This window comes from Sus scrofa, chromosome 14 (assembly GCF_000003025.6).
Source record: "Sus scrofa isolate TJ Tabasco breed Duroc chromosome 14, Sscrofa11.1, whole genome shotgun sequence".
Classification (NCBI taxonomy): Eukaryota; Metazoa; Chordata; class Mammalia; order Artiodactyla; family Suidae; genus Sus; species Sus scrofa.
The window spans coordinates 108,030,492-108,057,963 of record NC_010456.5 but is presented as its reverse complement, the minus strand read 5'-3'; the positions used below and the strand labels follow the sequence as shown (position 1 = coordinate 108,057,963).

At 45.2% G+C, this 27,472-nt stretch overlaps 2 protein-coding genes and 1 long non-coding RNA gene across 5 annotated transcripts in view; 2 read left to right on the top strand and 1 right to left on the bottom strand.

Annotated features, from left to right (window-relative positions):
- Positions 1–19,568, top strand: part of PIK3AP1 (phosphoinositide-3-kinase adaptor protein 1) — a 265,547-nt gene extending 245,979 nt beyond the window's left edge. For 2 of the 3 annotated variants that reach the window (XM_013983580.2, NM_001244503.1), the window contains 4 exon segments: positions 2,952–3,107; positions 8,176–8,246; positions 9,816–9,934; positions 16,277–19,568. In XM_013983580.2, the coding sequence (XP_013839034.1) occupies positions 2,952–3,107; positions 8,176–8,246; positions 9,816–9,934; positions 16,277–16,334 (404 nt within the window). In that variant the 3' untranslated portion in view covers positions 16,335–19,568. 3 annotated transcript variants of the gene reach the window in all.
- Positions 20,722–24,438, bottom strand: LOC102162978. Its single transcript, XR_307750.3, has 3 exons — positions 24,153–24,438; positions 23,010–23,132; positions 20,722–22,049 (listed from the first exon to the last, which is right to left on the bottom strand). It is a non-coding gene; the product is annotated as an uncharacterized LOC102162978 (long non-coding RNA).
- The window catches only part of TM9SF3 (transmembrane 9 superfamily member 3), a 67,995-nt gene continuing 65,037 nt past the window's right edge, over positions 24,515–27,472 (top strand). The window contains exon 1 of the mRNA XM_005671366.2: positions 24,515–24,791. Coding sequence (XP_005671423.1) covers positions 24,696–24,791 — 96 coding nt within the window. The 5' untranslated portion in view covers positions 24,515–24,695. The remainder of the gene's footprint in view (positions 24,792–27,472) is intronic.

The window sequence follows — 27,472 nt, the reverse complement described above, 5'->3', positions numbered from 1 at the left end:
GATTTGAGTGCAAGTGGCTGATGTGGGAGGTGATCCGGGCAGCATAGGGCTGGAGGAAGTGAGAGGAAGGAAAGGCATGGCTGCATGCAGCTCGCATCGTGGAGACTGGAGCTTCATCTTCCTGGAGCTGCTGGGAGTCAGTGGGGAGCACTCTGGAAAAGTTATCCCTCTCGAGGGGCATTTAAACACCAGCTCCTGGAGTTCCCGTCATGGCGCAGTGGTTAACAAATCCGACTAGGAACCATGAGGTTGCGGGTTCAATCCCTGGCCTCGCTCAGTGGGTTAAGGATCCGGTGTTGCCGTGAACTGTAGTGTAGGTCGAAGATGCGGCTTGGATCCCATGTTGCTGTGGCTGTGGTGTAAGCCAGAGGCTACAGCTCCGATTAGACCCTAGCCTGGGAACTTCCATATGCCACAGGAGCGGCCCTAGAAAAGGCAAAAAGACAAAAAAAAAAAAAAAAAGAATCTGTTCATGATAACTCGCCAGTCTCCCTTCAGCCCCAGGGAGCTGTTTTTCTCTCACCGGGAGAGTGCAGAGCGCGGATGGTGTGGGAAATCAGAGGAGGGCTGGCCTGACCTGTGCTTTGCTGATCACCCCAGCTGCACGGAGAAGAGTATCAATGTTTATATTCTGGGTGTGTCTGTGGCCAGTGCAGGGCAGGACCAGGAGGAGCAGACTGGGTCCCGGGAAACCTGGGCTCTGATTCCTGCTTTGTCACTGAGTCACTTCATGGTCCAGGACTTTTCCTTTTAACCACTTTGTGTCTCAGATTCCTCATCTGTGGCTACACCTGGCTTATCTACTTAATGGAGTAGCGAAGTTCAAAGGAGGAATAATAACATATGTGAACACACTTTGTGAAAAGTAGTACGCAGTATAATGATGATAATTATTTTTCCTGGCAGTGTTCCTCTATTCAAAGAATATCGGGATTTTTTAGACATTTAGACTGGCTCTACTTGACGTTTTGAACTTTTGACTCTCAACTTTTTTCCCTGTATATTTTACTTTCCTTCCTCCTAGAACTGGTCGAGAGTTGAAAATTGTCTCATTGAAGTGAATTAAGCAGATAGGAACCTCCCTTTAAAAGACTGTTGTTAAAAAGCTTGGTCAGGAGTTCCCGTCGTGGCGCAGTGGTTAACGAACCCGACCATGAGGTTGCGGGTTCGATCCCTGCCCTTGCTCAGCAGGTTAAGGATCCGGCGTTGCTGTGAGTTGTGGTGTAGGTTGCAGATGTGGCTCGGATCCCGCGTTGGTATGGCTCTGGCGTAGGCTGGTGGCTACAGCTCCGATTAGACCCCTAGCCTGGGAACCTCCATATGCCGTGGGAGCGGCCCAAGAAATGGCAAAAAAGACAAAAAAAAAAAAAAAAAAAGCTCGGTCAAAGCCGAGGGGGTGGGTAGGTGTCACCTGTTTGGGCTCTGAGACACCAAAGGCTCACACCCACATGAGATATACCCACTGGACTCTGCCCACGTGCTTCCAAGCTTGGGCAGATGCTTCCACCACTCTGTTGTAACCAAGAGAGCCCTAGGACCTGAGAAAGATCTGTGTTACACAGAGACCTGGAAAGCTGGGTTACTACTAGGACCAGGCACTACACTTGGCACCAGAGTCTCTAGAAAGAGGAAAACGTGAGCCCATGCAAACCAGCAGTTCCCCCCACCTTTTTAATATTCTCTCTGCAGAATGTTTCCCACACACTTGGTCTACCCTGCCCTGGCACCGGCTCTTTCACGCTCTGCAAGTTTACCCGTTTACCCATCTTGGCGGACCTCAGGCTTTGGTAAACAGAGCCACCTCTGCCACTGCACTCCCTCCACTTCCTGCCACACCTGTCCCCTGAAAGAGGACAGGCAGAGGAGGAAGTGGTTCCTTGAAAATAAGAGCACACATCCCCAAAAGTCCAGCCTTCCCAAGCTTACACCACTTCCCAGAGGCCTTGCCCTGGGGCTGTGGGGTGTCCAGGGCCTCAAGGGGTCACTTTCATGCTTCCCTGGGGAGTAAGCTGGTCGGACACCCACAGATATTTTGTCCCATTTGTCAGCTGGAGTTGTTTTCTGCTCAGAGCACCCAAGGCGTGAAATCTAGGAAGGAAGAAAGACTAACAACTGGGCAGGTCTAAGCCAGTAAAGAGATCAGGTTAAAGCCTTGCTGGGCAAAGGAATAATCTGTCTTTCTGATTCTGTAGGGTATAAACCACTGATCAGCTTTGCAAGTTACGAAATCTTTCACAAGCCTGGTGGACATCATTTCATGAACTCTCTGGACTGTTATTGTCAGTCATGGACCACCCGCCCATCCTCTATCATTTATTAAGGGATTTAGGGGCAGTCTGCATAGCGATTAAGAAGCTAAATTTTGGAATCTGGGTTCAAATTCCAGCTGTCCCTGCTTACCAGCTGTGTAACTGGGAAATGGGACATGCTACTTCATTTCTCCGTACCTTAGTTTCTGTTGGGAACAATGACAATACTATTTATTTCCTGGGTGTTGGGAGGATTCAAGGAGCTAAAAATATGGAAGCTCTTAGAACTCTGCATGATGCACAGAATAACCTATTATTACAATCAGTGGTGTCTGTAACCCCTCTTCAGAAAGGGAAGTAATTCAGAGGGCTCCACAGCTGTGACTGGCAGATCTGGGGCCCCAAACCTCTCCCTAATCACATGTTCTTTCTACTACCTGATGTGAAAAAGGGCATTTCTCTGCATCTCTCACATTTCTCCATCTCAATCTTCTGTCAGCGATTGCCACACAGGATTCTGTGGTGTTTCAGTGGCAGGATTGGCAAGATGCTCACCTCCTCCCCCTTGCACCGCCCCTTCTGCTTCTCCCCCCCACCCCCACCCCCACAAGTGAAGGATGCAGGTGGAGAGGGAGCAGCCCAGCAGTTTGGTAAATGGCATGCTGGAGCCTTAAAACTTATCCCTCTTTCCTCTAATTCCAGACTTGGAGATCACGGTCCCAATTCGGCACTCACAGCACCTGCCCGGGAAAGTGGAGATTGGAGTCTATGAGAGTGGCCCCAGGAAAAGCGTCTTCCCCCCCAGGACAGAGCTTAGACGAGGAGACTGGAAAACAGACAGTACCTCCAGCACAGCAAGTAAGCAGATGACCCCAGTGCCTTCACAGCCTGACTCCAGCAGGAGCATTTGGGCTTTGGGAACTTGCTCTATTGTGAACCTAGAAGACTTTTTTTTTTTTTTTTTTTTTTTTGGCAGGGGGGCTGTGCCCATGGCTTGCAGATAAAACCTGAGCTACAGCACAGCCGTGACACTGCCAAATCCCTAACCACTAGGCCACTAGGGAACTCCATTTTTTTCCATTCTTTTTTTTTTTTTCCCCAGAAGATCTTAACTAGAGCCTGATTTAGGCTTAGAAAATATAAGAAGTGGAAGACATTTAGCCTGTGAGGGTGCCTTTTTCAGGGGGGCCAAGATCCTGTCCTCAAGCATCCCCAGAGGTCAGATTGCATGACAATTATTACTCTATCACTTTTATAAATGAAAAAAAATCTAATCATAGTATAAGTTAACATTTATTGAGCATTTACTGTGTGCTCAGCTTCTTCCACAGATTCTCTGATTTAATTCTCATAATCACTCTGCAGGATAGGTCCTATCACCTCTATTTACCCTTCCTCTAGGTTAAATAGCTAATAAGTGGTGGTGCTCGGATCTGAATTCAGGCAGACTGGATCCAGGGCCAAAACTCTGCTTCAGCTGTGGTCAGGGGAAGGGAAGGGCACAAAGTCGGAAACATTAGGCAACAGAGGACTCAGATTTGCGAATTCCAACTGTACAGGCAAGTTGAGGTTCTAATTTGCAAATGTCTTCCTTTTGGCTTGAAAGCTTGAATAGGGATCTGATTGCAACAGACAATACACACTGATGTGCAGGCAGGAGCTGGGGCTTTGTTTTCCGATCCAAGGCGGTGTTAGCTGACTTCAGACACACCAGCTTCACCAGCCAAATAAATCGAGTGTCCCTTCTTTCATACATTTTAGTCTTATCAAAACAGCTAGGCGAGAAATAAAGGAGCAAGAGACAAGCTGAATTTTAGGGCTCACATCTCCTTAAATGTCAGATGGAGCACCCCCAAATGGTTGTAGGAACAGAAAGGTCAAACTTTTCTGTATCACAAATCCATTTGAAAATCTGATATGCTCTGGATGTGCTTCCTATAAAAATGCATGTGTGTATGAATGCACACACACACACACACACACACACACACACACACACACACACACACACAATTTTGCCCAACCATGGACTCAGCTCAAGAACCTCCTTACTTTGTTTTGTTTTTATTTTTCTTTTTAGGGTCATACCTGCAGCATATGGAGGTTCCCAGGCTAGGGGTCAAATGGGAGCCACAGCAACTCTGCATCCAAGCCGAGTCTGCACCCTGCACCACAGCTCACAGAAATGCCAGATCCTTAACCCATCGAGTGGAGCCAGGGATCAAACCTGTATCGTTGTGGGTTCTAGTCAGGTTCAAAACCGCTGAGCCACAATGGGAACTCCAAGAACCTCCTTACTTTATTAATGGAGTGTTTGTAACCCAGAAAGGGAAAGTGTTTTCCCCAAAGTGCAGTAGCCTGTCAGTAGCAAAGTGGGAGTAGAACCCAACCCCTCTCTCTGCCACTCTCACCTGTTGAAACAGATCTAAAGCGTATCACATAACCACTTGGGAAGTCTGGACTAGACAGAGAAGAAAACCTCCCTTACACATTGGGGGATCATGTATATCCAACTCCCCCATCCTGAGACAATTTAGGGACTTTTGACAAGTTCAGAAACAGGAGAGGTTCTCCCAGTGATCACAGGTGGCAGAGGAAGCCGGGGCAGGTGGCCCATCTCTCAGATGTGTCGTGGAGGAGAGAAGCGGTATAGACACTCTTGGGGTGAGGGCAGGGCTTTCTGGGAGGAGGGGGAATTTAGCAAAATAAATGCAGAGTACTCATTTCGGGTTCAGATTAATTTAAACCATCTTATGCATAGGTTTTACTTTGAGTTAGCTTGGAATGAGAATAGAATGAGAATGACTTTAAGAAGCTTAAAGTCAGCTTCTTGGAGTTCCCTGTGGCATAGTATGTTAAAGATCCACCACTGTTACTGCAGGTTCGATCCCTGGCCCGGGAATTTCCACATGCCATGGGTGTGGCAAAAAACAAAAACAAAAACAAAGCATGCTTTCTTACCTTGTATGGTGGTTTACTGCCCAGGTATGGCTGGCTCATTGGGTTAGAAAATGTTATTAAATGCTTTACTCCAGTCTCTGTTATACAGTCATCTATTGCTATGTCACAAACTACCCCACAATGCAGTGGCTTGAAATAGAGTCATTTATTTATGCCTGATTCTGGACTTGTCCAGGACTCAGGATGGTTCACCTCCACCCCCTGTGGTCAAGCGGGGTCACTCATACAACGGTATTCAGTTGCGAGAGGCCCCAAAGAGCCTCTCGCTCTTCAGGGCCTCTCTACTTGTGGCCTCTAATTCAATAGCCTGAACTTCTTGTGATGACAACCAGATCCATAAAGAGGACATTGCAGGATGAGCTCCAGTGTGCAAAGTACTTATCAAGCCTTGACTTGCATCAACTCACTAAGGTCATATTGGCCATGGTAAGTCACATGGCTGAACCAAGAGGGAGGTGAGGAGGAGGCTGTACAAAGGTGTGTACACTGGAGGTGAGGGTCCTTGAGCCACTGATGAGTAATCTACCATCTTGAAACTTAGGAGAAGGAGGATGATGATAGCTGCTATAATTAATTAAATGCTTACTCTTGCAAGCCCTGTGCCAAGCATATCACCATATGATCTCATTCTATACAACAGTGCCATGAGATAAGGAAAAGGAGACTGAGGGACATTAAGCATCTTGCTCTGGGTCACTTGGCAATTAGGCAGAAGTTCTGGCATTCACATCCAGATCGTTCTGCGTGCTCAACCATGGGAACATACTGCAGTCCAAAAAGAAACAGTTCCCAGGGCAAGGAGAGACAGAGAGGATGACCCAGGCTCTGATCCACCAACAGCCCCTCAACTCCTACAGTCAAACCCTAAAAACAGCATTATTTTATTATTATGGCACAGCTGTCATCTCCTGGGAACTACAGGAAAACTGTTGCCAGTTACATCTGATTGTGAGTAAAATTATAAGCACAAAATATCAGTGTTATGTTTAAGAGAACAAAAGTTTCATTACAGAAGACCATCGACCTTCTTGGTTGTTTGGTTCAGGTTTCTTAAGGGTGATATATTTGGTCATTTTTTTTTTCTCATTGCTCCTTAAACTATTAAGGACAACATTGTGAACTAGACTGAATACTAGAGACAAAAAGGTGACAGAGAAACAGAGCCTGTCCTCAGGAAGCTTGTAATGGAGGAAAGAAGACATAAAAATAGTACATGTTAGATGCTTATCTGAGCCTTCTTCCCTGGTGACAGAAGCTTGGCAAGGAATGGGCACTGCCCTCTTCCCCCAGCAGCAGTGATGGGGGGCTAGGGCCAGAGCAGAGGAGTTGTAGCCAAGCAGGTCATCAGCCTGAAAAGTGGAAAGGGCCAGGGCAGATCAACCAGGGGCAAAAGTTCAAAGTCAAAAGCTGGGGGGTAAAAAATCAAGAGCATGAAGGGTTGGGAAAATGGTAGCTGGTGGGTGTGAATTTCTAGAATCCTGGAGCCAGTGCCTGGACAACTTTTTGCTCCCTCCTAACAGATAACCTTCAGAAGGAGTCTAGTTTGTCAAAGGAATGGGATGAACAGTGAATGATGTGGGAAGCTTGGCCCCACAGGGATGAGAGCCCATGGATGGGAGAGGTTACTTCCATTGGGGGAACCTGAAGAGGTTTTCATAGCATTTGTCCTAAGCATTGGAAACTGAGGAGGAGGTTTTAGACTTGTAGACAGAAGTGGGCTGCGGGAAATCGGGAGAAAAATGATATTCTAGCTGAGCAAACAGTGTTATCTGTGGGTAACTGAATAGAAAGGGACAGCATCACATTCTCCTTAATAAACAAACTCTGAATCCCCTGGTTTCTGGAAATATTTTGACACATTATTTTAAGTTTAAAACTCTGCCCCAGAGAAGTGATCCAAAATTATATTCTTAATCTGCCCTCTTCAAACTAACATCTAATTAGGTCCAATCTGACCTAATTAACTGGTCAAAGTTGATACCATAATGAAGTCAAAACTAAGACAATTTACCCATAAACCAATATGATGAAGAGCTATTTTAAGTGAAAATTTGGCAAACCTAAGATCTGGCAACACTGTTGATGGCACTATTGGTAAATCAAACTCAAGAGTGTTAGTTGACTGACTGCTATTCTTCCTTCTTCTTCTTCTCCCCCCCCAATCCCCCGCCTTCTTCTTTCAGCATGTTCTAGAGCTTGTTCTAATGTCACACTGTCCAATATGGTAGCCCCTCGCCCACACATGGCTATTTAATTTTAAGTTCATCACAACTAAATAAAATTTAACATTTAGTTCCTCAGTTGCACTAACCATGCGTCACACTAGCTACCAAATTGGATAGCGTATAACAGAACATTTCTAGAAAGTTCTATTGGATAATGCCATTTTGATGATACAGGTGATAAATCCCCAGCTACATCCTTGAGCACCTAAACCCACATAGTCATGCCTACCATGCCTGTAAATCATACTTTTGAATCTGTGTTCAGTGTTTTGTTTTGTGTCACACGGCCCCTTTTTAGAAGTTATGTATACATGTGTGATATTTGCACTGCTTGCTGTAATCCCTAAATAAGTTAAAAGCTTCAGCAACAAAATTTGTTTGCAGGTTTTAGAAATCCCACTGAACATGTGAGAAAGAGAATCTCTGCTTCCTTGTCTGTCAAATTGGAGCACTGACATCGGATGGGATTTTTATAGGGATTAAAAATATAGGGCCGTCAGGTTCTTAAAGCACATGGCAGGGGAGAAGCCTTCAGTAAGGGGTAGCTATAAAGCAAAACATGGTAATAAAAAGATGAGCCATTTCATTTTATGCTGAAAGAAAAATTGAACTCTAATGACATGTTAGGAGATGGCAGCGTTTTGAAGAATTCCGCATTCACTGTTTACATATTGCTTCTATTAGTAAAAGTGAGTTAAGAGGGAATCCACAGTCCGGCTGATTTTGTTTGCACCCTTCAGGCAGCACGAGTAACCGATCCAGCACCCGGAGCCTCCTCAGCGTGAGCAGCGGGATGGAGGGAGATAATGAGGTGAGAGCCAGGGCCCCCACGCCCATATCTCATCCTGGGGGTCACTTCACTGCAGGAAGTAGAAATCCAGGTGAAAGAAGCCAGACACAAAAGGTCACCTGTTGTAGGTGTATCCCACATATATGAAACATCCAGAATAGGTTGATCCATGCAGACAGAACGCAGGTCAGTAGTTGCCAGGGTTGGGGATGGGGAGCAATGAGAAACTGCTTAGTGGGTACAGTGCTTCCTTTGTGGGGGGGTCACGAAAATGTTTGGTGACTAGATAGAGATGGCAGTTGCACAATATTGCAAATGTACTAAATGCCACTGAATTTAAAATGGTTAAATTTATGTGATGGGAATTTCATGTCAATATAAAGAGAGGGAGGAGGAAAAGAAAGAGGGCAGGAAGGGAGGAAGAGAGGGAGAGAGGAAGGGTTGAGCTAAAAGGGGAATCTGTGAGCAGACCTGGCTGAGTGTCGGGGCCGGGGTCACCTTCGGGACCTCTGGGTTGGGAGCAGCGAGGCCTGTGGAGCCAAGTGTTTGTTTATCCCTTGAGGCCACACACTCTTTTGTCTCTTCTTCCCTATCCGCATCTGCCTTGTTCTCTCCCTGTGCTCTGGCCTCTTCTGCTTCTCCACATGCATAGTGGCAAAGAGTCCCTGAGAAGCACAAGGCCTCGGAGCACAAAGTTGCTGCCTTAGGCTGAGGCCCGATTTAGGTCGGGATGTGTATCCTGACCATTGACCAGTGGCTGGGACGGGTGGGAGAGGTCACACGGGTAGTGACCAACTCACAGGCCTCCTTGAGGTAGGGTCCTGGGGTGGGCCACCCTTCCAGCCCACAGCTTGTATTACTCTGTAACTCACTCTTCCATGGTCCCCCAAAAGGACTTGTGTTCAAAAGTAAAATTTCTTCAGCTCTTTCTGGTTATACAGAGCAATGCTTCTCAAACTTTATTTATTTTTTTTTTTAGGGCTGCACCCACTGCATATGGAGGTTCCTATGCTAGGGGTCTAATCAGAGCTACAGCTGCAGGCCTACATCACAGCCACAGCAACGCCAGATCCAAGCTGCGTCTACGACCTACACCACAGCTCAGTGCAATGCCGGATCCTTAACCCACTGAGCAAGGCCAGGGATCAAATCCTTATCCTCATGGATCCTAGTTGGGTTCATTAACCACTGAGCCACGAAGGGAACTCCAGCTTCTCAAACTTTAAGAGACATAAGGGTTGCCCTGGGTAATATGCAGGTCTGATGGGGCAGGTGTGAGGAGGTGCCTGGGACCCTGAAGTTCTCACAAACCCCCAGGGATGCTGATCCTGATCTTGACGGCCCACATCCCAGTTTGAGTAGCAAGGAACCAGCATTCAGATCATTCATGATAATTTGGGTCTAGCTGTCTCCTCTGGGACTCTGGGAATCAAAGTCAGAGGAAAACTACCTTGGCGTTGCTGGGTTGACTATCAGCGACCAGCCTTCAGCCGAAGCCTGAGGAGGGTAAGGAGCTTGTGGGCTGCCGTGTCCAACTGTGCTGTGCCTTAATGTAATTTTCATCCTTCTGTCTCACCTTTTTTGCTGTAGGATAATGAAGTGCCCGAGGTTACCAGAAGTCGGAGTCCAGGCCCCCTGCAAGTGGACAGCATGCCCACCATGCCCCTTGAGAGGCCCCCCAGGGTGCCTCCCCGAGCAGCCTCACAGAGGTAACATGGAAGCTGACAGGAAATTTCTTCCTCAGTCTCTGAGTCCCAGGGCAGAGTGGGATCTGGGGAATCTAAGATGACCTAAGAATGAGCACAGGGCTAAACTCACTGAAATGCAAACTTTGGACACATTTCAATATGGGCTCTTTCTTAATGGAAGTGATGCTTTATTCAGTTGCACGTACTCTAATGAACAAATGCAGTATTTTGTCCATGAAATACATTAGTAAATGTCAACATTTTGCATACTTTTTATCTGTTTGGTTAGTGTTCCGCCAGTAACTAATTCCATTGGCTGTCCTGTGGGGACAGTGCCTTTTTTTTGGCACCGGGAGATAAGAAGGAATTGGGAATGAAAACAAAGATGATCAGAGGCAAGCATGACGTGCTGGTGGGGAGCTATCTGGGGACACATTACCTGGGGTCACGTTTCCGGCAGCCACTGTGAACTTGGATGAATTATTTGGCTTTCGTGTCCGTAAAATGGGGATAATAATGGAACTTCCTCACAGAGTTGTAAGGATTGTGTTTCTGGCCATAGTAAGAGCTCAACAGTCCGAGTGATTTTTTTTTTTTTTATGCAGAAGAATGAACCTATGGAACTTTGGAGATGGGCATTAGACAAAAGCGTGCGACTGATTTACAGGGCTGATGTATGTCTTTGTCTGTAACAGGGCTTGGGCCTCTGGCAGGAAGCTTTTTAAGGTCCTGGGGAGCCACAGTAAAAGTGGTCAGAACTAGCCTGTGTGTCTGCCAATGCAGAAAAGTCTTTGGGAATAAAAGCCTAGGCTTGTCTTAGGAGTCTAAATCTTTGATGTCTTTAAAATACAGTGTCAGGAGTGGAGGGTGGGGAGTGACTCAGAGGACAAAGATTTTTTTTTCCCCAACCGGGATTTTTTTTTTTTTTTTTCCATCTTGAAACTTTTAACTCACATGAACCTCATCAGTAGAATTTGTTGAGAAAATGCAACAAGGAGACTTTTCTTCTGCTTTTCGGGAAAGAGCAGCTGCCTCTGCACTAAGGATCTTTCTCTTTCTCCCTTTGCTATTTACCACTTTTCCTTGTGCTCCCAGCAATGTTCACGTGCTGACACTCGCTTATACACAAACTTCCCATGGGCCCGAGCTGTATCACATTCACCAGGCATGTTTCCCTGGTGGAGACCAGAGGTCACACAGTAGAACATTAGCCCTGGAAAGAGCCTTAGTGATAATCTAGCCCAGTATCCTGAAGTTGCATAATGTTCTATTGCTTGAAAATGATATGTAGTTAGTGATTGGAGGGGTATTTATGAAGAGCAATCATGATAACGAATGCTAATATTTATCGGGCACATACTATATGCCAGATATTCTGTTAAACACACTAAATGCATTAACTCATTTAATTCTCTTCACAACTCTAAGTGGCAGAAATAGAGTGTTATCTCATTTTGCAGATGTAGAAACTGAGGCTTGAGACTGGATGGAGATTTGCTGTGTGGCAAATCTAGGTGTGCCTGACTCCAGGGTGCAGTCTTTTCATCATTTTGTGACGCCTGTCCGAGGAGGTCTAGGTGTCATGGGAGGAGATCCAAGATCTCAGACCTTTTATTCCTGAAGGTAAAGGCTTTGGAGGCAGTTACCTAATCATCTCAAGATTTAAAAGAATGCCAGTCTAGAGCTACAAAGACTCTGGAATTTTGTCAACAGGAAAGAGAACAACCAGGAAAACAGGTTCCAGAAATTAAAGACTAGAACCTGGGATTCATGTAATGTGTAAAGGGAGATGGCAGATGAATTGTTTGGAGGAGACTGGAAGCATGTTGTGATAAAGGTGGGGAGAGAGGAGTTACCTGGTGGCTCAGCAGGTTAAAGATCTGGCATTGTCCCTGCTGTGGCTCTGGTTGCTGCTCTTGTGCAGGTTCAACCCCTGGCCCAGGGAACTTCTACATGCCATGGGTGCAGCCAAAAAAACAGATGGCCAGAGAAGAGGAGGAAAACATATTTTGCTAAAGAAGAGGTGTTTGCAAAGAGGTCTGTAATGGATAGAATCTGGGGTTTGGGTGCATTTTTGGTGTGATGATTGGCAAATATGCAACTGTTTTGTAAGTGTGCATGTAATTTTCATAATAAAATGCAGAGATGATTGAGCGAAGAATAAAATGGGCCTCTTTCCTGAATGCTTGACCCACTGACAGAGAGAAGGGGAGGCTGACCTGGGTGATCTCCATTCCACCTCCAAGTCTGGGTATCAGCAGCTCTTCCCCAGTCGTGTTCTCCTGAACAGCGTGTCCCCGCCCCAATCAGCAATAGTGGGCGCAGTCTCCATCCGCTCATCACTCTCTCCAGTTCTGGTCCCTTCCTCTCCTCACTCTGTGTGCTGTCCCCAGGGCTTGAATTGCCAGAAAGACTCCAGATCTCCAGCTCCATCTCTCCCCTGGCTTTCCATTTCCTACTGTTCACGGGGGACTTACCAGATGTCCCTGGGAGATCTCAAGACACAGCCTGTGCAACACTGAACTCATCTTCCCACCTGCCATCCTCTGCCCCACGCTTCCTTCTCATGATTTCCCAGCCTGAGACCTGGCACCTGTTCTCTGTCTTCCCCAAGCCCCTCACCCAGAAGTCACCCTCCATCCCTGCCTCCCTTGTGGCTCCGCAGGCTCTGTTCATTCTGTTGCCCTTTCAGCTCTCAGAGCCTCCCCCTCCTCTCCATCTGCCAGTGCCTAAGTTCATCACGTAGGCCCCGTTTACCTCCCTGCCTCCACTCAGTCCCTCCTCCACACTGAAACCAGAGTGACTTTCTAGAACAGAAATAGCTGATGATGTCACTTCTGGCATAAAAGTCTTAAGTATAGTTTTGTATTTTTTAGCGTGCTGTGGCCCCTGGGCCCCACCCCGCTCCTGAGTGTGCTGATGTCTCCCCCCTTGGCATTTCCAGTGAGCCATGCCATTGCGTGCCCTCTTTACTCAGTCTGCTCCTTTGGCCTGGAGCTCCTTGGCTCCTTTGGCTGACTTCCTCCTCCCTTGCAAATTCCTAGGCATCCTTTAGGACTCAGTCCAAACACCACCTCTTCTGTGAAGCCTTCCCTGATATTCCTTCTTGTGGTTCCCCACATACCTCTCTTATAACTCACTGCACATTATGGCTCTTTGCATATATATCTGTCTCCTCAAGTAGATGGTGAACCTCATAAGAATAGAGATTTTTTTATGGCCGCACCCATACCATGTGGAAGTTCCCAGGTCAAGGATCGAACCTGCGCCACAGGAGTGACAACACCAGATCCTTAACCACTGGACCACCAGGGAACTCTCAGAATAGAGATTGTTTTTGATTTAAAATTTTTTTTCTCTACTCTCTGCGGCACAGTGTGGAGTTAACTTAGTAATTGGCTCATACTAGGAACTTGGCAAATATTTATCATTCAAGTGAATGAGTGGGTGGATAGATAGATTGGGTTGACAGCTAACCATCAGGTCACATACCACAGGGCAGGTAGGTTACAGATTAGTGGAAAGAAGCTTCACAATCGTAGCTGTTGTAAGTTCCCAATATTCTTCAAAGTTAGGGAAGGCAGATGGTAACAAGAACCGGAGATGCTTTACATTTTTCTACGGCCTTTCCCTTGCAGGGCATCAGTCCCTATAGAGTGAGCAGCTGACCATGTCATACTCTTCACAAGTAAAGTCCTGCCAGTAGAGAAAAAAAGCCAAAATCTCGCTGAGACATCGCCCCGGTGTTTTTTGTATATATTTTGCCATTTACTGGTGATTTGCCAATCATAAACAATCTATGCACTCCCTTTAAGGCATAGCCTAGGGACTGCCAAATCAGAACACACTTCTGAAGGCCTCCTGGAGGACCAAGGGTCAATCCCTTAGATGCTGACTTGTAGAGAGATTTATGGAGTCCCTAGGAGGGGCCAGAGCCATCAGAGAGCAAGGGAACTTGGGCCTGAGGCTATTTACTAATAGGGAAACTCAAAAATATTCTGACCATACAATAGCATACCATCTAAATAAATAACAGACCTGTTTTAAGAGAATGTTAACCAACCTTAGGATTGCTGGGTTCTTGAACGCAGCTTATCATCAGTAAGACCTCATCCTCAACAGGAGGGGAAAGTGGCCAAAGGCCAGTTGTCTCTGAACTGGACAATCCTGCCTCCACCTCCAGGTTCCCAGTGTCCTAGAGAGACTGTGTCTCCACCAATCACCCTTGATTCTGATTTAATACCTTTATTTCCATGGTTCTGATATGTCTATAATCACAAATCCATTTTCCTGAGGTGAGGCTTTCAATCCTTAGCTGGGTTGTTCATCAGAATGAAATGTGGGGATAGTTTGCCTGTAGACCCACCCCATCTGCAGAGGAGGGCAGCAGAGGAAGAGGGGCCAGGAGGGAGCCATGACTCTCTTTGTGATGGAAGAGGCTCATAGCACATGCAGGGGAAAGGATCTGAGAATAGATCTTTGCCCATATTAATAAAATGATTAGCTTTTCCTCCTGAGTGCCTACTCCCAGCCAGGAACCCTGCTCTTCACTTTCCAACTCTCATCTCCAAGCCTTGCACAACAGTCCAGTGTAGGTGTCTTTTCCTGGGCTTGGCAGATGAGAACCAGGTTCTGAACTTGTCTTTGTGGTGTGCCTTGGCTGCGTGTTCTCATAGGCTCTGAATGTCCCCTGCAGTGCAGGGTCCTGATTTTCCCTATCGTCTGTCTCATCCATCACATTCTCACCACCTGAGGGTGGGATCCACACCCATTTTACTTGCTGTTATACCCCACACCCAGGAGTAGATGCATAGTAGATAAACGTTTGTTGAGAGGAAGGAAGGAAGCCTAAGCTTAATCAGGTGGTAAGCGGTAACACCCGACTTTCTCCTTTAAGCCCAAGGTTCATGGCAGGTCGGGGAGACGAAAGGAGACTGTCCATTAGTTTTCTCTGGATAAAGAGACAACTGCACAACCATCTACTCCCAGGGACCACAGCAGGACCTCCTGAGGATGTCTCTTGTTATTTTTCTCGACTTCCGTCTCCCTCTCCGGTTCCTAGGATAGCCTGTCTTTTCCTAGCTCTTTTGTCATTTCCTTGATCTACACAAAACTTGCATTCAAGAGATACTTAGTAAATATTTACTCATTGATTCATTCAATCCTCAAGCATGCAATTCCAGGGTAGCACAGTTCAATTACAGCATCTGACAAAGCTCTCTTTCTTGACTTATTGACTTGCTTCCAAGGGAATTAAATATTGGTTTTACAGCACACACGTGGAAATACCATCTGCAATCATTGGACCTTTCTGTAAATACATTCACCCAAGTCTACCTGGAGTGTCATTTAGGACTGTTCAAAAACCGTCAAAACTAGGGAACTTCTAGGAAAGCAGACGTGGAGTTGGGACAAGGCACTTAGTGATCCCAGGTGGAAGTAGCTGTAAGAAGCAAACTGCAGAAATTCTTAAGTCCTCTTTCAAGGGATCTCTCTACAACACTGTTTCTCCTGCCTGGCTGCATATTTAAAACACGAGAGTTTTAAAATACGGGTTTTATTATTATTTAGGTATGGCAAGGTCAACACATCAGGAGATGGCTGCCATTGCACAGAGAGTTTGTTATACTCATAGATCCCAAGTTGAGGGTGGCCCATTTATGCTGGGATGGGGCACACAGAGAAGCACCAGGTTGAGTCAGGAGAAAGGGCAGGGAGGGAAGAAACACAGGCAAGAGCCTTTGGTGTTGTTCCTGCAGGAAGGGACAAGTGAGGCAGGCCAGGCAGATTTAGGATTGGCTCGTTTGAATAATTTCAGCAGGCTCTGGGGAAGGGGGCTGTCTTTAGTTGTCTGGCACCTGGTCCTGGGGTGATGAGGGCAGGTGGATAGTGGCCCCTGGATGTGAAAACCCTAAGGGAGGTGGTTGGAGAATGGCCTCTGGATTGGCTAGTTTGTATATGAAAGGTGTGCTCACCACAGGGTGTTTGACATCTCTAGGAATTCGCTTACCTCCTGGGATCAGCGAGGACCCAGATATCAAAGCCTCAGAAAATAAAAGACATGATTAATACAGCCGGTTGAAGGGGGGACATTCTTTAAAAGTTGTGATGTTTGAGCCCCTTCCTCCAGAGATTATGATGGAATAGGTCTGGGATGGAGCCTGGAAATTGGTATTTTTCAGAGCTCCACTGGTGATTTTCATGTGCAGCTAGGATTGCAAGCCACAGCCTAGCACATATGCTGCTGAGGGGACTGAAGCACATGTCCTTCGCATAGTATACCAGGTGTGCAACAAATCATGGATGCCTTATAACTAGTTACTCAAATTTGCCTTAAAATAATTGCTTTATCTTTCATTTCAGGCCTCCAGTCAGGGAAACCTTCCATCCTCCTCCACCTGTTCCACCCAGAGGTCGCTGATTCCACCTCTGAAAACCTGCCTACTTCAGGACTTGGAGACGTGCGGTTTTTAGCCTGTTCATGATGTCTTGGTGTTGAGCGTTATGGCATGACTGCTGACCTTAAGACCCACTCTGACTGCTGATGTTGTTGTGGCCCTGCTGGTTTGGGCTTTCCTTGAAGAAGATATTATTAAGGCACAAAGAAGTGAAAACCTAGAGACTTCATTCACCATCATCAAGTAAACTGCCCTATTCTTGTTTGCCAAGAGGATGAAGACTTACTTGGAATACCTAACTCTAATTTGGCATGTCAGAAACCTGAAAAGATTGGTCAGAAATGTACTTTCCAAGTGATTTTACTGAAATGCACTTGTATTAGGCCATACTTATATGCTAGTCTAGAAGTGGTTGTGACTTAAGACTTAACAGTATTCAAGTAAGATATGTCCTAATTTTTAAATGATTCTTCAGCTTTTCTGTAGATTCAGGAGGGTGTTTAAAAATGCCTGGGCTGGTCACATACAGCAAACTCAAAAAGACTTTAGAGAGGGACTAGTCCTAACTCCTCTTATATAGAAGGCAAATCCAAGGCTTCACAAGTCTGGTACCGAGCACTCAGTTTGTTACAGGAAGAGGTGTGTCTAGAATTAGGACCTGTCAAGTCACCACACTTTCTGTCTCCAAATAGCCAAGCTCTCTCCCTCAAGAAATGCCCAGATGTAGAAGTTTGGTCAGTGACTGAGTCCTGGCCTTCCAAAAGTTTCCTTCTTCCATGGCTCCCAGGTATGAGACTGTCAAGTATATGGGGCATGGATAATTCAGTGTGCCTTCAAAACAGTGGTGCTGCCAAGGAACATCTGAAAAATGGTTGAGAACCAGAAGCTTGGGGTACCAAGGAGCCCACTTACTGCTCTCCAGATGTTATAGATCTTCATTCTGGCCACAGGAGAGAGGAGAACCCTTGGCTTTTCCTCTGCTGAATGGTCAGAAGAAGGAAGAACCTGAAATAGAAGTAGTTATCTATTGCCTTGTACACCTGATATTACTCCTGACTTGGGAAATCCGTGCAGAGAATGGGAAGATTAAATATATCATTCATTTTGAGTCCCTAGCACATAAATCTACTTTCAAAGCACAGGTCCTTAATTTGATGCTTAAACATACAATAAAATTAGTATCAGACCTATTTTTAAAAAATGATTAGAAATCTGGTGATTCTCCATGCAATTATTCTCCATCCCACACAAATATAGAAAAGCCATACTATCGAAGATCCATTTAAGTACAGTTTTATTAGGTCCTTTTCTAATGATTAATGGTTCTTTTTCCACTTGCATCTCTCAGCCCAGCAAATAGGGACTTAGTGAAGTTAATAGCTTCTGGGGTCTTGGGGGTTTGTTTTTCTGTGTTTTTGTTCGTTTGTTTGTTGTTGTTTGTTTGACATAAAATACACTATTGGCCATGGCCATTAAGAGAGTATTTATGCAAATTATGTGGCACATCATAGCCATTTTGCTCTGGTTCCTTTACTCTTCCTGTCACCTATTTGGGAGAAATAGGTTAATGTGAGAGAAAAGGAGAAATATGCGATTTGTATGATTATCTTTCCTGTTACTTATAGACAGTCTCTATGTTAAGCACATGTGATTTTGATAAGAAGCTATACTTAAAAAATATTCAATACCTCTAAACCTCTTTTTGGATGCCAAATTTAGATCCTTTTTAAAACATTCTTTGATTAACAAGCATTTATCAATAACATGACAAAATCTACTACTAGTCAATGGTGTTACCTCTTTGTATACATGTCACCATTTGTGCAATATTGGAATATTTTATTGCATTTTTATTCTTATATGAAAATAAGTGGAAAATATCAAATTGAAAGTACTCATGAGATACTTGGGTTTCATAAATATGACACATTTGAGACACGGATGGAAATGATCAGGAGGGCCAAGTCAAAAATGGCAAGTCTTGGAGTTCCTGTCATTGTGGCTCAGTGGAAATGAATCTGACTAGCATCCATGAGGACACAGGTTCGATCCCTGGCCTTGCTCAGTGGGTTGTATCCAGTGTTGCCATGAGCTGTGGTGTAGGTTGCAGACTCGGCTCAGATCTGGCATTGCTGTGGCTGTGGTGTAGGCTGGCGGCTACAGCTCCAATTTGCCCCCGAGCCTGGGAACCTCCATATGCCGCAGGTGTGGCCCTAAAAGACCAAAAAAAAAAAAAAAAAAAAATAGCGAGTCTTAAATCCTCACCCAATATTCATTGAACATCCAAAATGACTGGTTGCGTATAAAAGTAAAGGAAAAAGATGAAAAATGTGGATGAAACACTGTGATCATGTTATCAAAGAATATCTCTAATGATGGGCGGAAATTTTTCATTCTCTAGAAATAGAACCACCCATTATAATGTAAATTTATTCAACTTTTATATACATTTTAAGGAATACATTATGTAACAAAACCACAGATTTCAATACAATGAGAATCAGAAACTAAATTGTGGCTAGGCGTCCAAAGAGACTGTTAAAAAGTTCTTTATATGATGCCTCAGGAGACAGCTCTGCCTCCATCAACCTTCCCTGAGGTTTTACAAACTGGCTCAATAGACAATGAAGTTATTGGTCATATTAATTGCCATTGTCTTTGCCTCTAACTCTACAAGCTCCACTGTCTTCCAGCTCCTAGGCCAGCACTCTTCCTTCATCTTATATTAACACCTATGAGCAGATAACTCAACTATATGAGCAAGAAAGTACAAATGCTGAGAGACTATAAGCAGGTTTGTGTTGCAATCAAATAATTTAACTTGACATATTTAATGATGTGACTAATCCCTAATGCTTTGCCATAATTAGGCAAAGTAATAGTATGTAAATGACTTCAATGAATATTTTTACAAGTCAAGCTAAGTTACCCTCTCCCCCCCACCTTTGTCTTGCTTTGTTATTGAAAAAAGAGAGATCCTTGTCCATCCAATAGCACCTCAATGGCAGGGATTTTTAGATCCCTCTCCCACGTGCCCCAGGAAGTAAGTTGGTTTTCTGTGCTTGTCTTTCAAAGAATAGTGCGTGGTTTTGCTGCTGGTTGGCTGAGAAAGCATTAGTAACAGATTTATTTCTAACAAAGACACGTAGCTAATTTGGGCAACCAGAAGATTTGTCCTAAAAATCAATCCTCAGTTTTGAGGAATCTGCCTGTATAAATATTCGCTTTGGTTTAATAAATAAATGGTGTTCTATTAATTTCCAAGTGAGTTATTAAGAATATAAAATGCCCTTCCTCATTCATTCCTGATGGCCGGCCCGATATTATGTCCCCAGAACAGTGAGAGGGTGAGTAGGAGGTTGAAAGATGTGTTCTGAATTCTGAGGCACAACTTAGAATTCATTTTCTCATAGAAACTGTAATAAATAGTAGGTTCCCAGGCTAGCCCACCAAAACCCATTTAACCCACAACATAAGAGAAAACATCTTACTAGCTATGCAGTAAGAGTTAGCACAATGTAGGAAGAGAACATTGGCTTAGAAGTCAGGAAACCCGATTTTATTTTGGTCTGCTACTGACTTGCTGAGTTCACCTAACTTGACTGTTCATCATCTGTGAAGTGAAGTGTTTTGTGTTTAGTAATAACCCAGACCCTTTCAACTCTAAGTTTGGGGCTAAGGCAAGGGGTGGGGAATCCCTCAATCTGAAGAAGGAGGGAGACAACCTTACTGGAGTTCCTAATTGGCAAGGGATCTTATTATGTTCCTTGCTCTGTATCATTGTTAGATCAGTTTAAAAAAAAAAAAAAAGTGTGAGAATGAGAACTGTACAAAAAAATTAATAGCTTTAGTTGCTCTTCAGTCTAAGAAGCAGAAGTTTTAAGTGACTGGTTCCTAAAGAAAGAATGCAGAACAATTATAAAATTCTTCACTATCTAGAACACTTCAGCTAGACAGAGAAGCAGGAGGTAGGTGGTAAATAGCAATAGAAGGGCTGCCCATTCCAGCAAGACACACATAACAAAGTAGAAAGAATAGAATTTCAAAGAAAAGGTAGCAGAGGATGGAAATCAGAAGATATGTTGTCATCTATAGATGAAGACTTTTGATGATCATGTTTATCAAGAATAAGAATAAAAGATTTAAGAGTTCCCGTTGTGGTGCAGCAGAAATGAACCTTACTAGGAACCATGAGGTTGTGGGTTTGATCCCTAGCCTTGCTCAGTGGCCTAAGGACCTCGCGTGGCTGTGAGCTGTGGTGTAGGTCGAAGATTCTGCTTGGGTCTGGCGTTGCTGTGGCTGAGGTGTAGGCCGACAGCTGTAGTTCTGACTAGACCCCTAGCCTGGGAACCTCCATATGCCGTGGCTGCGGCCCTAAAAAGACAAAAGACACACACACAAAAAACAGAGTAAGAATAAAAGATTTAAATTTATTTTTCTGGATCAGTTACTGGTTATAAACTCTTTAACCAATTGAGTTTTTTATTGGAACTACTATGAAAAAGAAGATATAACAGCCATTTGGGAGGGTTTTCCTTTCACTGGCATTTTCCCCCTCAACCTTGTTGGTGTCAGGAAATAAGGTCATTAACCTACACGAAGAAATGGATGAAATAAGATATATCAATGTTTTTCGCTCCACAGTCTGGCAGAACAACCCTGATTTTGATGGTACCCCCGAGTCCTGTTCTTCAGCCTGGGGTCATCAGGCTCTAAGAATATTTGAAACCACATTCCTTTTCCTCTAATCAGTTACTTTATCTCCTATTCTAACCCTACTGTTATCGGACTTTTATCATCTAAAGCCCTTTAACATCATTTCTTAGTAACTACTGGATTCCCTGGCACATAGTAGATGCTCATTAGGCCCTACATGCTCTTCCCTCCATTAAACTTTCCCAAATACTCCATCAAAAGAGGGTCTGCTCTTCTCTTCTTGCGCATGGCTCTTATTGCTGTCAAACATTTTGCACAGTTGGTAGCTCCTTTTTTGTACAGTTATGCCTGTTCTCTGTCTTGTGTATAAAGTTTTCTTGTTTTAAGTCTACACTCCTCAAACGAATACTTTACACTTTTTCTTATGTCCTCCCCACCTCCAAGCAATCGCCAACCTAGTGCTCCTGATATCACCTAGCAAATGCTTACTGCCTCAAATCTGTGGAGGCTGGTGTTGGATGTCTAAGCAAAAAACTACTCCATCCATCTTAATTCAGCACTTACACTGCTTGTTCTTCAATTGCCCATCATCACTTGATTCAAAAACTGTGATTGTTCATTCACAGAGCATTTACTGAGCTTCCACTATGAGCAAGTCAGTTTGCTAGGGCTCTGGGGAATATACAAAGATGTATGAGATGCGCCTCCTCTGATTTCTCTTGCACTTACTGGTGTATGATTCATTCAGCAATTAATTATGGACTGCCTCATGATGTCTTTGAGACTATCCAGAAAGTGTTCTTTAAATCCTTCTATGCTATTTGACTTTTCACTTATGAATGTCTTAATTCAGCAAATAGTTATCGAACGTCTATGATGTGACAAGCAATATCCCAGCATCTGGGACACATATACACAAATGATAGGGCTTGCCATCAAAAAAGTTCAGAATGTAGTACAGAAGAGGAAATGGGACTACGGTAATTACGGCATAAATGCAACTGGAATCCTGAAGAAGGGATGTTCAGCTTCCTAAGGGTGTCATGAAAGGTTTCACTGAAGAAATTGCAATTCATTTAGGCCTGGAAAACAAGTAAATAAAGATTGTCCATTCATTTCCATTCCGGACAAAGAGAACATCAAGAACAGGCACATGGGAGTTCCCATCGTGGCTCATTGGAAACGAATCTGACTAGTATCCATGAAGCCACAGGTTCCATCCCTGGCCTTGCTCAGTGGGTTAAGGATCCAGCGTTGCCATTAGCTGTGGTGGAGGTCGCAGACGCGGCTCAGATCTGGCATTGCTGGGCTGTCATAGACCAGCGGCTACAGCTCTGATTCAACCGCCAGCCTGGGAACCTCTATATGCTGAGAGTGCAGCCCTAAAAGACAAAAAAAAAAAAAAAAAAAAAAAAAAGGCACAGAGGCATAAAAGAACCCAGTGGAGACATAGGGATGTAGCCTGAGCATAGAGGTGAGAAGTGAAGTTGAGGAGATAAACTGGGATCTGATTTTGCAGCTGCATGCTAACTGCAAAGTAGCAAGGAACTTTTTTTTTTCTGATTACACATGTAGCACATTTTCATTGTTAAAAAAAAAAAAGTCCAAATATTTGCTATTAATGATTTGAATCCTAATCTTTTGGCTTGTTTTCTATGGGAAACTAATGTCACTGAAAATGGAATTATACTCTATATTTTCCAGTTTTTTTTTTTCACTTAAAATTGTATCTTGGCTACCATTCCATACCAGTAGGTACAAGTCTATTTTATTTCTTAAAATGACTGAATGGATGGTAGCCCGTTAGTAGAAAGAAAGACTGATTCTGGAACCAGATGCTTGGACCAGATCCTTCAGTAACCCCTTAATCCCTCTGTGCTTCAGTTATCATATCTGTGAAATGAACATACTCATGGTGCCTGTTGTATTAAGGATTGAGTCAATACATATAAAGTGCTCAGTTCCTGGGCCAGGATTCCCTTTGTGGTTCAAACCTGACTAGTATCCATGAGGATGGGGGTTCCATCCCTGGCCTCGCTCACCGGGTTAAGGATCCTGCATTGCCTTGAGCTACGGTGTAGGTCGAAGCCGTGTGAGGATCTGGTGTGGCTGTGGTGTATGCCAGTGGTGGATTTGATCCCTAGCTTCTTGATGCTGGTGCAGCCCTTAAAAAAAAAAAAAAAAAAAAGAATAGTGCCCGGCGAAGGAAAATCTTAGATGTGAATGTGATTCCTTGGGTGTCTTTAAACAATATTCAAGGAGTGTTTTAAATAAGAGAGTGATATAATCAGGTTTCTTTTTAGAAAGATCACTCTGGCACCTGTGAGGAGGATAAACAGGGAAGGAAGTTTGGTGGCAGGGATTCTGTTAGGCGTCTGCTCCAACACATAAGTGAGGAGTAGAAGATCGGCTGTTATTGGCAGAGGAGTGAGAGGAAAAATACATTCTTGAGACATTTCTAACATAACAAATGCTAGAACTTGTTGACTGCTGATGGCTGAGAGATAGAGACAATCTGACTACAAGTTTCAGATTTTTGGCTTACAGAACTGTGTATATGGTGGTGCCATATTCAAGTATTTATTTGACAGATAGCTTTTGAGTTCCCACTATGGGCTTGGCACTGTTCTAGGCACAGTGAACAGGATCTCTTCTTAGGAGAGATGCTTAGTTCTAGGAGGTATTTCTATTTATGGAGGGGAAACCCAAAAACAATAAACAAATAAATCAACAAGAATTTCAAAACCTAATAGTAGGGGTTCAATAAATATTCGATGACTTTAAGACACTCTCCAACCTGATACCAGTTTAAAAATCTCCCTTCTTGGAGTTCCCGTCGTGGCGCAGTGGTTAACGAATCCAACTAGGAACCATGAGGTTGAGGGTTCGATCCCTGGTCTTGCTCCGGCCTTGGATCCGGCTGTGAGCTGTGGGGTAGGTTGCAGACACGGCTCGGATCCCGCGTTGCTGTGGCTCTGGCGTAGGCCGGCGGCCACAGCTCTGATTAGACCCCTAGCCTGGGAACCTCCATATGCCGCGGGAGCGGCCCTGGAAAAAGCAGAAAGACAAAACAACTCCCTTCCTGATGATTACAGAGCTGGTGATCCATTCTCAGCGGGAGCCGAGCGCCTGTAAGGGTTATGTGATCTGACGCCGAAGCGAGAGGCAGTAGATCGGCCCATTACCCCACTTCGCGGCCGAGGAAAAACGAGGACAGGAAGAGTTAAGCGTTTTGACCGAGGTCGCCCAACTCCGAAGGAAGCGGCTTCGGCTCTACGAGACGGGCCAGGCCCCCGCTAACGGGGCCAGGCCAGGGCGAGAGTGCGCGTCGCGGCTACCGAGCCGGAGGATGGGGGGGAACGGGCGGGCGAGCCACTCGGACCTTCACTCGGACCCTCACGCGGCCCTCGGCGACCGAAGGCTCACGCCTCCCGGGCGGGGCGGCCGGCGGCGGTTGCAGCCCGGCGTCGCGAGGCACTTCCGGCGTGTGCCGGGGTGGCGGGATGACGTGGCTGAGTCAGAGGAAGAGGCAGGGAGGCGCCAGGGGGCGGGGGAGGCTCCGGAGCGGGCGGTGACGGCGGCGGCGCGGAGGAGCCAGCGGCTGGGCCCGGGCCCCGTGTGTCTGTCCGCGCCCCGTGGATGCGAATCGGCCGCGGCGGAGGCGGCGGCGGCGGCGGCGGCGGAGGAGGAGTCGGTGGGCCGGCGCCGGGCCGGTGGGAGTGCGGAGGATGAGGCCGCTGCCGGGCGCTCCCGGCGTGGCGGCGGCCGCCGCGCTGTTGCTGCTGCTGCTGCCCAGGGCCCGGGCGGACGAGCACGAGCACACGGTGAGAAGCGCCCCCGGCCGGCGCGGCAGCCTCCGCCTGCACCGCCGCCCCGGCAGGCTCGGCGCGGCCTGGAGTCCCCGGCGGCCGGGCCGAGCCCCGAGGCCTCCCGGGGGCGCCTTCCGGTTGGGCCTGGCGGAGCAGGAACCCCGGGAGCTGGGAGGAGGCATTTCCGTGAGCTCCCGGGACGGGACTCTGCTCCCTGAGCGCCTGGGCCTCCTTCCCCGACCCGGACCTAAATGGCGCCGCACCCCTGTGTCTGAGGTTCCTGGGAGCCGGGAAAGATGCGGGGTCTGAGGGTCGGTGCTCACCGGGCCGCAGGCAGCCAGGCTCGGGGCTGGTGGAGCTGCGCTCGGGCTGCTGGGGGCTACGACGCGGCGGAAGATGGATGCACCACGTATTACCCGTCATACACTAACCAGGAAATATCCACTTTATGGTCCTCACCGCCTTTATTTTCCCTTCCTCCCCAAGCCGGATTAAAACCTTGGCGTGGGATCAGCCTTGATAAACTTGGGGTGAAGAACACTACACGCGTACAGGCACTCAACCACACGTACCCGCCTGCGAGGCCTTTTCTTGTGACTTTTTCTTCACCCTCTTCTGGCCCCTAGGCCAGGCTCCCATCCCAGTGGTCTCTAATCAGGCGGCTTCTGAGTGACGGGGTCTTGAGTTTCCCGGTGTTCTGGTCTGGCTAGGAGCAGCCCGTTTTGCATTTGGCCTAAAATTGCTTGGCTGTTTATTTAATTGGCATTTTCCACGTCAACGCTTAGATGTTAATGACTCTTCTAGTGCCTTTCACTTAGGGATGTAACTCAGTGGTTATCTGAATGGTAGCGCCGAGCAGGGCAGTAAAATCGTGTAACTTAGAGATTGCTTGTGAGTAGTTGTGTGTTTTAGACCTTAACTCATTAATGATATTATTTTGCATAAGAGGTTGTGTAGTACTAAATCTGAAAGTCTTCTGTCATTCCTGACAAGTGAGGAAATGAAACAATCAGACTTCTCTAGTTCCTAGGTTAGCGAAGCTCATATTTTAGCTAATAAAAGTTCTAAACGTTTGGCTGTTGTGACCTTCAATCACAGCCAGAAACTTCGCACCTGTACGTTTTTTAAAGGAGCACAATCCCGAGTCGGTGACATGTTTTCGTGCTGTATTTGTGACTTTTCACCTGAAGATAATTTTGTTCACAGGTTAAACAGTTTAAAAATACTTTCCTATTGTTTCTTCCTTCGGGTAACTTGTCTCAGATTTTAAGAAGTGTTCATTTCCGATGAGCATCCTTTTAATCAGTGATTCCTAATATTTTTCCAAATTTTTGAACACTCAGGGAAAGTTACCCGGTAAAACTCAGTACTGTCTTGAGAGACAGTATGGTTCCACCATACAGTCATATAAGCTGAAGAGTTGTGTTTTACTTTTTTATCATGTGTTTTATATAAACGGTTATAAATAGGGAAAAGTACACAATTAAAATTTCACAAATTGGAGGTGAATAAAAAGGTCTTAGATTAATTTACAGATTTAAATTATAAACACCAATTTCATTGAAATTTTGTTGCCAGGAACATTTAAATGTCTAAAGCCAGAAATTGAATATAAACGATTTGATAAAAGGTTTTTGAGGCATATGGTCTATAGGATGAAACTGCTGGACAAAAAAAAATTTAGAATCCGTTTTATTTTGTTCATGTTTACATTTGAATTGCTCTCACTTGGTTACTGTTATTAACACCTATTTTAAAAAATAGGAAGAATAGCGTTAAGATATAACTAAAAAATTTTAAATGGCATGCATATATTTTTTGGCTATTAGCCAAAATATTTTACTTAAGCTTCTTGAAAACGAGGATTCACCTCAAGCAGATGATAATAGTGCAATGGCTATAGTCAAGTGAGTTTTTTTTCCACCAAGAAGAAACAGTGATACTGAAGGCAGGGAAAAATTGCTGAGGGAAGGTTGCTGAGTGTTTGATAAATACTCATGGAACTGGATTATTAATTAGAGAACCATCTTCAGAAGTTAAAGTTGCTCTTTAGTTTACTTTCTGTGGGGACAGTTTTCAGATAGACATAATAATTAATAGGGCTTTTATAGCGATATGTGGTAGGCACTCTTCTAAGTACTTTATGTGTATTTTATTTTAAACATATATTGATAATCTTGTGATGTGGGTGATATTAGGTCCTTTTAATAGTTGAGGAAACGGATGCCAAAGAAGTTACTTGCCTGAGGCCACACAACCGGTACAGGTAGAGGTAGGATTTGAACTCAGGCCAACTGAATTAATACCCTTCTGTACTCATAGAATATGCCTTTTCTCCCAAAATGGCCAGTAAAACATTTGGTATTTAATTAATTCTCTGTATTGATAGTATTTTTAAGTGCTTAAAAGAAATGTTTTAGTAAGTCTAGCTCCATAGTGGGTTGTTGCTGAGAATGTGTTTGCGTTGGTATTAAAGAGGGACAAGGCTGACTTAAGGGGCCTGTGACCCATGCAGTCACTTAATGGGTGCAGGCACGTAGAGACTGTGCATGGTTTAATCCTCTGCTGTCACCGTCCTGAAATTCTTAATACTTTTTGAACAAGGAGTCCTACTTTTTTTTTATTTTGTGCTGGGCCCCGCAAATTATGTAGCTGGTCCTAAGAAAGGGCAATTAACTACTTTATGCAGTTCCACA